This window comes from Lonchura striata, chromosome 22 (assembly GCF_046129695.1).
Source record: "Lonchura striata isolate bLonStr1 chromosome 22, bLonStr1.mat, whole genome shotgun sequence".
NCBI classification, from domain to species: Eukaryota; Metazoa; Chordata; class Aves; order Passeriformes; family Estrildidae; genus Lonchura; species Lonchura striata.
Genome location: NC_134624.1, coordinates 310667 through 321833, shown reverse-complemented (window position 1 = coordinate 321833; position 11167 = coordinate 310667). Strand labels below are relative to the sequence as shown.

At 47.9% G+C, this 11167-nt stretch overlaps 1 protein-coding gene across 1 annotated transcript; it reads left to right on the top strand.

Moving 5' to 3' along the window:
- Positions 1-137: 137 nt before the first annotated feature.
- TBC1D13 (TBC1 domain family member 13) lies at positions 138-11011 on the top strand. The gene is made up of 12 exons (XM_021551462.2): positions 138-273; positions 405-478; positions 718-758; positions 1174-1235; positions 1510-1609; positions 2680-2762; positions 2918-3077; positions 3849-4056; positions 4589-4752; positions 6253-6413; positions 6564-6621; positions 7353-11011. Exons 1-12 carry the CDS (start codon positions 251-253, stop codon positions 7416-7418), a joined length of 1200 nt encoding a protein of 399 aa, XP_021407137.1. The 5' UTR covers positions 138-250; the 3' UTR covers positions 7419-11011.
- Positions 11012-11167: the final 156 nt, after the last annotated feature.

Sequence of the window (11167 nt, the reverse complement as noted above, 5' to 3'; positions counted from 1 at the left end):
GGCGGGGCTTACCGGGCGGGGCGGGGCTGACCGAACCGTGGATGCACCGGGGGCGGGGCTTGGCACGGTGGGCGGGACGGGAGGGGCGGGGCCATCGCTCAGGAAAGGCGCCCTGAGGCGCGGGGTCCGTGCGGGGCGGGCGGGATGGCCACGCCCCGGCGGGGCGGGCCCGGCCCGCATCCCCCTCCCCGGGCAGCGTTTCCAGCCGGAGCGTTTATGCGGCGCGCGGGGAAGGGGCGCCGGGGCCGCCATGTCGCGGCTGCACCAGAGCAGGTCGGTGTCGGTGTCTCTGTGGGGACGGGGCTGCGCTGAGCGGGGCGGGGGCTCCGAGGGGTTGGGTGCTCTGGCGGATCTCGGGTTGCCTGTACCAGCCCTGATGACGCCCGCGGCTTCGCTCCCCTCAGGATCGCGGACTTCCAGGAGGTGCTCGGCGAACCCACGGTGGCTCTGACCAAGCTCCGCGAGCTGTGCTTCAGCGGTGAGTGCCGCGGGAACCGGTCCCGGGCTGGGGAGGGGCTCCGGGCACCGGGCTGGTGTCGCCTGACGCGGGGTGTCCCTGTGGGAGATAACCCCGCGGATAACCCCGGCAGCGTCCCTGGGGCAGCTTCGTGCCCCTCGGGGAAGAAAAGTGTTGCCAGGCCTGTTTGTGAGGTGACATCAGCAACCCGCGGTGAGAGATGGGCTAACGTGGTTGTTTCTCTGCCTGGTGTTCCGCAGGAATTCCCTTTGATGGTGGGCTGCGCTGCCTGTGCTGGAAGGTGGGTTTTGCTTGGGGCGCTTTTGTTTCTTGCCAGTGATGCTTTGGGTTGATTAAGTACACGTAGCACTTTTTTGGCGGTTATAGTTGTAAACAAACAATAAATCCAGAGCTTAAAAGCCATTAGAACGCAGCAGTTATTTGTGGAGATCAGCACTTTGCATGTGAACAGCCTCAGTTTTAAGCAAGCAGTGCATTTTGGTCAGGTTAGCTATTGATCAGTCCTACAAATAGTTCTCTGTTGAAAGCCAGTCCCTGAAATATTTCTGACTGTTGCTTAGCAAAGTACTTGGCTTTCTGGAGAGAACTCCCAGTATTTTCCAAGAGCCAGTTCGAGCCACTATGTTTGCTTTGCTCATCTTGCAGGTGTGACAGCTCATTGAATACTAATTCCTTTTCACCTGTTTCCTGTGCAGATACTCCTGAACTACCTCCCTTTAGAGAAAGCCTTATGGAGCTCTTTGCTGAAGAAACAGAGGTGAGGCTGTTGGTACTTGTCCCTTTATTTTCAAAAATACCTGCAAAGAAGAAGAGTCTCTAAATAATTAAGTACTTTCATGAAACAAATTGTTCTTGTGTGTAATGTGCTGTTCTCCCTGCTGCCTGGTGGACTGACTCCTTCAATTGCACTGAAGGGAAAATCAGATATCTTCTGGCTGGGCAGGGTGGAACAGAAACATCTGTTTGAACTCTTCTGTGTGCTCACCTTGACCTTATCTTCCTCATTTCAAATTCCTCTTTTCTTCTTTAAGGGATCTGTATTCCCAGTTCCTAAAAGAAATGATTATCCAGCCTGGGATTGCCAAGGCCAACCTGGGTGTTTCCAGAGAAGATGTGACCTTAGAAGATCATGTAAGTATTGTTAAGCCTTTGTGCTGCAGAAAATTCCTTGGGGATTTTTCTGGCCCCCTGGGCTGCTTCTGGCTCTGTTCCCAACTATTCTGCCCTGCCAGGGGGAGGGATGGTTCCCAAGTGCCAGCCTGACACTTTTGTTGTGCTAGCCTTGAGTGTGAACTATTGGCAAAGCATCAATAGCTCTGTAGAGAGCTGTTTCCAGCTGTGCACTTCCCTCCTCCTGCCCTTTGGGGCTGCCGGCCCAGACTGTGGGTCTCCTAGGGAATGGGAGAGGCTCACAAGAGGTTCCTGGAGGCATGAGATGCTCCCCTGGGAAGGTGGGTCCATGAGTGCTTTTGGAGCAGAGGATAGAAAAGAAGCAGGGGAGTCACGCTGGTCTGTGGTGTGGAAGGCAGGAGGATTGATTATTTCTGGTAATGCTGCTGGGTTGATATTTTTTTTTTAACAGACTATTTCCTGCATGCCTTGGCTTTCTCCTCTGAAAGTGCTGTTAGGAGTGTGTGTGTGGGAGGAGTGAGTGAAGTAACTGATCAGAAGAGCCTGTAAAATGATACAGCTGCTCCCATGACCGTTCTGAGTGTTCACTCCCCTGCAGTCACCTGCCCCACTGTGATCTCTGGAGCCTTGGTGGTGTAAAACTGGCACGTCTGTAAAACCACACAGGGAGGTCACAGTGATCTTTGAATCCCTTGGAATGTAGCTTGTTTTTTTTCTTGGTTAGTTGTTAACTTTGTGTGGATCTTGGTGTGGAGAGAAGAACCACAGCATCAAAGTACTGGGTGGGTGGATAACTCTTACCCCAAGTCCAAATACCATCTCCGTGGTACAGGTTTGGAGCTGCAGTTAGGAATCTTGTTAACAGACGGGAAGAAAAAAACTGATTTGGGAGCAAACTCTTGAAGAGATGAGTGAAAAGGATCCAAAATGTGAGAGAAAAAAGGACCCTGATATGCTCAGATTGTGCTGATGGCAGAGTGACAGAGAAATGTTAAATCACTGTATGTTTACTGAGGATTTTTGACATGTGTGAAACACGCTTGTTCTGTTTCTGTTGTTTCCGTCTTTAGCCCCTCAATCCAAATCCAGACAGCCGATGGAACACTTACTTCAAGGATAATGAAGTGCTCCTCCAGATAGACAAAGATGTCAGGTGTGTGAGGTACAAGGACTCGGTTTTCTGAACCCGAGAGGTTTGGTCAACAAATTGTACTTTGAAAACAAAGTTTAATATTAAACCGAGCCTCCCACTCAACATGGGGCACGTACTTCCTTCTTGTCCCTGATTTCCTTCTGTGTCCATCCCAGGAGGCTGTACCCTGACATGGCGTTTTTCCAGCGCCCCACGGATTATCCCTGCCTGCTAATCCTGGACCCCCAGAACGAGTTTGAGACCCTGCGCAGGCGGGTGGAGCAGACCACGCTCAAGTCACAGACGGTGGCACGAAACCGCAGCGGGGTGACAAATGTGAGCTCTGGGTTGGGGCTGTCCTTGTCACAGGGCAGGGTCTCGGACTGGGAAGGGGAAGGATGATTCTTGGGCTATTCTCCGTTTCTCTCTCTGCTTGTGCAGTGGAATCAAGGAAACACCCCAGCAGATACTGAGACTTCTGGGGGCTGGACATTGTAGAATCAGCTGAAGTGCCTGACAGACTGTAGGAAATGTTAGGTGTATTTAATTTTAAATATTGTTTTTACCTAACTTCTGGTAGAACTTGAAGTCAAAAGTTATTTTATACCCGACATATGCCTTCCTGTATGGCAACAAAACACTGAAGGATTAATTTACTATGAATTTATTACAAATTTCCATAGTCCTCCAGAACTGGATCTCAAACTTGGAATTAGAAGAGCTGAGTATCTGTTAAAATAAAGTCTTTCCCCTTTCCTGAGTGTTACAGCACACGTGCTGTTGGGGAAGGTGGTTTCTCCCACAACTTTCAATACCCTTCCCTCATACTAGTAACAAAGAAGTGGAACTGCTGTGGTTTTTACTGTGTGAGATCATGTGGTGCAATGATTCAGAGGGAACTGTGTGTTGCTGCACAGACTTATTCTTCAGGGACAGCCAGCACCAGGACTTCTCTGCCCATGTGCTCCCAGAGTTGCTTGTCTTGGTTTATGTGGTATAAACAGCCCAGATCTTTTGGGGGGGCCTGTGTGTGTTAAAAGCCAAGCTTGGCACAGGTGCTAAGGGATCTGTGCCACTTGGTTATCCTGATTCAGCTTTGTTTTCCAGGTGAGCTCCCCTCTTAAAAGCACCCCCAGCTCCCTGAACGAGTACGAAGTTCTGCCCAACGGCTGCGAAGCTCACTGGGAAGTGGTGGAGCGGATCCTGTTCATCTATGCCAAGCTGAACCCTGGGATAGCCTATGTCCAGGGCATGAATGAAATCGTGGGGCCTCTTTACTACACTTTTGCTACAGACCCTAACAGTGAATGGAAAGGTGAGGAAGCTTTTTGACTGCTCAGCAGTGGCTGTGGTACTGTGACTTCTCTGCATGAGGAATTTTGGGGAATTGGTAGGAGCTGAATGGGCTGGGAGGGAGGATTTTTGAGCAATTTTTGTTTGTTAAACTCAAAATCCCCTCAGAAGCGCTTTGTACTTTATATAGATGGTAAGGAAAAAATGGAAAGGGAGGGCTTTGCCTGTTGCTTCTGTTTCACAGGAGCTCTGAGGGTGTGTGCTGGTGGCAGATTATGTTCTTGTGCATAGATAACTGTGACCTCATGTCACGAAGACCTTGTGTTGGACACAGGATTAGTATCTGCAGTGACTCTGTAGATATTTCTAGTTCAAAAAAAAATTTAAAAAAAGGTTGTCTAATTTTGACCCAGACCAAGCAAGCCAAGATCTGGTAGGATCTACTCCTCAGATCCGATACAGCAACCATATTATGGAGCAAGGACAATTTTACAGCTCTGCCTCTCTCAGCGAGGCTTCCTCTATTCTCCCATGTTCTTCTGTTCTTTCCCCAGAACATGCTGAAGCAGACACATTTTTCTGCTTTACCAATCTAATGTCTGAAATTCGGGACAACTTCATTAAGAGCCTGGATGATTCCCAGTGTGGTATTACGTACAAAATGGAGAAGGTGTACTCTACCCTGAAGGAAAAAGATGTGGAGCTGTATTTGAAACTGGTGAGGAACTAGTGTTTCTCTGGGTCTGGGGCGGGATTATAGTGTCTTAACAGTGCACGTGAATGTCAGTTTTGTTACTGTGCTTGTGTAGAGCAGAGAGTGTGAATGAAAGGCTTTGCCTGTGGGGCAGAGAGACTCTTACCTGAGAGCTGAAGCAGCCTCTCCTTGGAGTGAGCCCAGAGTGAGCTGACACAGCAAGGCTTCCTCCCCTGCCTGCCTCTGAAAGCAAACTCTGGTTGTTGCACAGCTGCCAGCTGGGAGTCTGAAGGGACTTGGCCATGATCCTTGGTCACCTGCATAGCTGGAGCTGGAGTCTCTACTCTCTTGTAGACATCAGTCAAAACACGAGTCTTGGTGTAGATCTCTTCAGCGTTCCAGGTTACAGAATTTGTTTCTACTTTTAAAAGCAAAACAAAAATCATCCCCCACACTGCACACACACTTCTGTTGCCACTGGCTGCCCTGACAGCACTGACATAAACTCCGTGGAGCACATTCCAAAGGAGATGTGAAATCCAGTGAGCTGGATGATCCCACTGGCCAAATTATACTCTTCCCTTTCATCCAGAGGTTTTCAAGAGCTTTGGGTTTGTGTCGGTTTTGTAGAACATGAAGGCCGCTTTAATCACAAACATCTCCAGTCTTACAGTCCATTTGGTGTGAAAGTACAAGGAGACTTTGGAAGGGAAAGCTATTCTTCTTACTGCAACCTTGACCAAATTACACTGAGATCTTTTTCCATCTAGAAAAGTCAGGATATATTTCTTTATAATCCAGAAGATGGTTTGTCAGCACACTGACACAGCTGAGAGTGTTGGCTGGTAGCTGATTCAGTGGGGAGAAAAACTGCTTAATGTTTGGTTGGCAGGAAATGGTCTTGGCCATGCAGCAGCTGGTCCTTAAGAATATCAGCAGAATCCTAAGCTTGTTTGACCTTGATTAAACTTAGACTATATTGGATTTAACATCAGAAAACAGGAAAACTTCAGGCTAAAGGTGCTTACAGCATGTTTTACCGACCATCAGTGTGAACTGTGTTCCATCTTTGTTTATCTTTGTGAATAGTAAACCTTTTCATAAATGCAAGGGTTCTGGAAAGGAGAGGAAATCCTGACAAACAGTGCCTGTGCTAGTGGGGGAGGGCTGCAGCTTTGCAGATAAAATGCTGTTGAAATGGGAACTTTAAAGTTACTTGGCAGGTTCAACGGAACACAAATAGAGCCTTTAGGGAGAAAAGCTTCCTTTACTCCATGTTTTGGATAGAAGAGCATTTTCTGGCTTGGCTGTAGGTGTGGAGTATGGCTGCACTGAAAATCCCTGTCTAGGTTGAATGGGAGAGTCTCCAAAGGATGCAGAGGTTTTCCTGCTGCTGCAGGATGAGCTGGGAGTTTAGAGGAGTGTTGGGGAGGAGGCAGGGATGGAAATATGGGGTGCACCTCTTGCCTGTAGGGAACTGGCCAGGAGCACGTACTCATTGTTTGCCTGGTGCCTGTCTGACAGCAAGAACAGAACATCAAACCCCAGTTCTTTGCCTTCCGCTGGCTGACGTTGCTCTTGTCCCAAGAGTTCCTGCTGCCAGATGTCATCCGCATCTGGGACTCCCTCTTTGCTGACGACAAGCGCTTCGATTTCCTCCTGCTCGTCTGTTGTGCCATGTTGACGTAAGTACACACACAGCCTTCCTCTTCTTCTCTTCCATGGATCCTGGAGTCTTCTGTAGGCATGTGTTAGGGCATCTGGTGAAGAGGTTATCAGTTTTAAAGTTTCTTTATAAAGAGTTAAAAGTAGCTGGAATAATTTCCATCTTTCAGACTCATCCGGGATCAGTTGCTGGAAGGAGACTTCACTCTGAACATGAGGCTGCTACAGGTAAGAATTAAATAGAGTGGGTGCAGAGAGCAATTGGAAAAGTCTTAAAATAGTGCTGCGAGAGAGGATGACAGTATGTGAGAGGGTGGGAGGGTATGCCAGGTTCAAGACAAGTACCACATTTGTGATGTTTGCATGAAGGAAAATCTGCAGGGATTTTACAGCATTCTCATTACTGGAAGTGGGAGTCTTTAGCACATGCACCCTTTCTACCCTACTGAGACATTATCACAGATTGGAGGTTTCTAATGTTCCTTTGGTTTGCAAAAAAAAATGAATAATTTCAAGCAAAGATCTGAAACCTTATGTAACACTGCAAAATTTTTTGGCCAGAGGGTTTTGTTCAGTTCTGAGATCTGTGAGAGCCTTAGGTTGGAAACGCCTGCACTGCACAGTTGGATATCTCACGTTCTGCCAGTTCCTGCTTTGGGCTGTGCAAGATACTGGCTTTGATAAGGCTCTCTGGCATGAGACAGAAGCCCTGTGGCAGGCCAGGTTACTGTGCCCTTGGAGGACAAAGTGAAAAAAACCAGCAACAAACCTTCTGGAAGGGTATTGAGGTTTGATCAGTTACAAAACAGGAAACACTAGCTGTTAAGGGAGTAACTGAACATGGCTGTATGTTATAATAGGCCAAGAACCTTGTTGTCAAGGTTTGCCTTGCTTAAGTGAAACAATCTGTATCAAGAATGCTGGGAAGTCACTGAAATCCCTTTGCTTCTTTGCCATAGGATTATCCTATCTCTGATGTTCATCTGATTTTGAAGAAGGCAAAGGAACTTCAAGATTCCAAATAGTCCATGGGCCTGACAAAAGGTGTTAGAGAACTGTGTGACAGTGGATCCTGGGAGATGGCCTCTTGCAGTGTGGTGCACTAAAGCTCCTACTGGTCTCTGCAAGACTTCAGGTTTTGTTAGGACTACTGGCCACCTTGAAGACTTCTACTCTATTTATTAGGTCAAGGACTGATTACTTCCCTATCTACTTGGGTCCTGCACTCCAGATTTTTCCACATCTGAAATGCCTCTTTGCTGCCAAAAGCAGCTCTTTGTATCTTTTTTTTAATGACTTTGAGTCTGGGGAGAAAGAAACCTTCTGTCTGCATATCCCTGAAGGGATGGACTCCTGTATTGTGGAAGTACACACGGAGTAACTTCTGATGGAGAAAGGACAGACTTAAGTCCAGTGAATTTTGGTGGGTGAGGATAGAAGGATCTTCCTCCTGTGAATAGAATGTATTCCAGTGAAGTCACACATTCTGCCATTCAAGTAGATTTTGGATTCTTCTCTCTCGTGTCTGCACTTGGCCATCCCTGAAGTGTGTGAAGAAGATTGCATCACTTTCTGGTGAGGGTCACCTGACAGTTTGCACTCCTTTGACTGGGAAAGAGACTTGGGAAGTTGAGGTGGGAGGACACGGTGACAGCTGGTGGCTTTGTGCACTCAAACTGCCTGAATCCAGAGCTGCCTTATCAACGAGGTGTCCTTGAAAGCAAGACTGGTGGTTTTAATCCCCCGCTGAAGTGTAGTTCCAAGTCAAGCCTTACTACGCACAGCCTTAGAGCAGGATTGTTGCTGAAGGGAGGCCTCATGCTGCTCTGAACTGGAGCATATCCAGCTACAATCAGGATTCTGAAACACAAGAAATGGACACCTAATCATGTGCAATGAAGACAGATGTATTTAGGGGCTTATACAGGCACGGAACTGGAGTTTTCTGCCTCAGTGGCTTAAATAATACTATTCCCATTGAGGTCTGGTCACAGTAACCTTGCTATTGTCTCACAGTACTTCTTGCCAGGAAGCGACAGTTCTGATCTGCAATAAGAGTCCTTCTCTAGCACAATCCAGCAGGCACACAGGCATCTGTCATGAGCTGACTGCTGGGGCTGATCCACTGTTCTGTCTTGGTCCTGCTGGAGTCACAGTCCTGAGCTGGACACTTGTTCTCCTGAGAGGGAAATGCTGCACTTCAGGTGACCAGGGACTGAGACAAACCACAGGGAGAACTGCTGACCTGCCACAGTGCCGAGCTGAGCAGAAACTCTAATCCCCAGAGAGAGGAACTGCCAGCACCCAGGTGCTTGTGTGGTGCAGAAGCTTTTGAGTGAACAATAATCCAACATGCTTTCCCCTTTCTTTCTGCGCTGTGCTGGCTCACCTCTGCTGTTGGACTCTGCAGTTTTTGGTATTTATGGGTGTTGATTTGTTAAAGGTCAGTCAGTCTTTGTAATATCTGCTTAAGCTGCTGCTGGCCTAGACTTGCCCTAGCAAGAGGGATGCTGGCAGCCTTGAGGTTTTTTACTGGTGTTATTTCCTTCACTGAAGGCCCTCACAGGCTGCTGTAATTCTCACCAAGGTGCATGGGGAGAGACAGCAGGACAGGTTGGTGTACATACCCATGTTCTTATTGGCAATCCCAAGCAATCTCTGCCTCTTGAATAGATGCTCAAGTACCACTTGTGCAGCCATGTGTTGCTGCTGTGTTGCAAGAGCAATTTAAGGTTTATAGCAATCTCTAATTAATACCTGTGGCAACAGTATCCCTCTCTGCTGCAATCTTTTCTTGAGGGTATAGCTTTCCTCCAAGAAAACTGGGACAGGTAGACCAGGACAGCAGTGTGATGAAGCACCCTGGCTGCTCTGGCCACTGGATGGATGTTCTTTCTGAGCTGCTCCAGGTGGTCTTATGTCTCAGCTCTTGGGTACCTGCACTGGGGAGGCTGTTGGCCAGACCTCGTGTGGTCAAAGAGCCACCTGGGAGGTTCTCTACAGATGTAGAATCACTCTTAGGCAGAACTGTACCTGCTCCAAACACTTCTGCCTCAGAACTGCTGTAAATACTGCAGCTTTCCCATTCCATGCACAAACTCTGCTCTCATCTCCCTGAATCCTTTGCTGGGCTGTTCACTTTGGGCTTCCCTGGCACCTGCAGGGTTTCCTTATGCTGGAAGTTCTTACTGGCAACAGGACCATCCATGAGTGTTCCTGCTCTGAACAGCTGGAAGTCTCCTTAAAGTAACCTGAGGAGGCAGCAGGCAAATTAGGATGAAAGCATTACTTGGAGAGGAACTTCTCCATGTTTTCAGCATAGCTTTGGGCCCTGAGGTGACCATCCCACTGGGGAAGGCACAGGGGAGGTGGCAGCACAGGTGTTGTGCTGTCTTCTCCCTTCCTAGGTGTGCTTTAGAAAGGAGTTTGCAGTGGTTTTAAAGGGATGCAATGAGAGATTTGGCTGCTGGAAAGGATCTCTGGGACAAATTCTGTAGCCTTATCCAAGCTATGGCTGCCAAACCTACTGAGTTCTGTGGGGAGAGCTTGCAACAACTTTGAAATGTCCAGACAGGCTGTTCTGTACATAAAAAGCTGTTTTATATTTGTGCTTATTTCCTTCCTGTGTGGTAGAACTTCTGTCCTGCTGTTGAAAGGAGTGGTGCTTTTCATTGTCTTGGGACATCTATTTCTTTATTCCAAGACTTTCTAATTTCTTTGAGAGTAAAACCAGATTTTCTGACAGGACAGAAGAAAATCTTAACCTTTTACCAACTTTAGAATCTCCTCATGTTTCTCTTGGCTTCATTCGTCAAAGGTTTTTGGTGATTTATTTTTGTTGTTCTTGTAGTGAGACAATACTTAACTGGTGTTTCCTTGCTTGTGTGGCCAAGTAACACCTGCTCCAGCCTTGAGATGTTTCTGCTTCTGGTTTCTTACAGTCCTGACCTGCTGAAAGAACTGATCTTTGGGGTGGGAGGCGTTAGTCTGGGCTGCCTTGGGGACCCATTGTCTCACAGGGACTTGAACAGAGGAAGTTTAAATAGGTATTACCGTGTGCTCCTCGCAGGCAGGACTACTGCCCGACAAGGGAAGGGGAAATCACCTTCAGCTGGGAGGGGAAAAGGACACTCCTGGATGTGGGACATGAGCCTTTCCTGGGAAGGAGAGGTCTGTTCTACCTGCACCTTACTGGAGTTCAAGCTTTGTAGAACTTTGTAGCTTTGCCAGTGATGTGGATCAAGTTGCTGGTGGTGGTTATTCAGGAGACTGATTTTGAGTTTGAATTTTGTGACCTGACCTAGAAGTAATCACACTTTGGCATTGAGAAGAATGAAGGCCAGAAGTTGTTTTGGGGGAGTCTGGGGTGTTTGGGAATCAGAGGCTGGTTTTCCTGAAGGAATGTCAGTGACTTTGTGTTAGCTGTTCAGAGCAGTCTTCTAAAATGCCCTTTCCCCAAAGAAAGGAACAGATAACACTTTTTTTTTCCACTTTGTGAAGAGCTGTGAGAAAAGGGTGTAGTGAACATTTCATCACTCTAAAACTCCTTATTTTATGCTTCTTTTTTCAAACACTATTTTTATAAGTTTTCCTTTAAGTAAACGTATGTCTGTGCAAACCTCTCCTGTTGGTGTGAGTTGGGGCTGCTCCAGGTTCCTGCTGCGGTGTCCGTAGGTGTGACCAGCAGCACAGCGAGCTGCGGGGAGCCCTGGCGAACCCGCCTGGCTCCTCCACCGCCTTCTCCTTTCCGCCATGGCTTTGCTTTGCCTTCCCA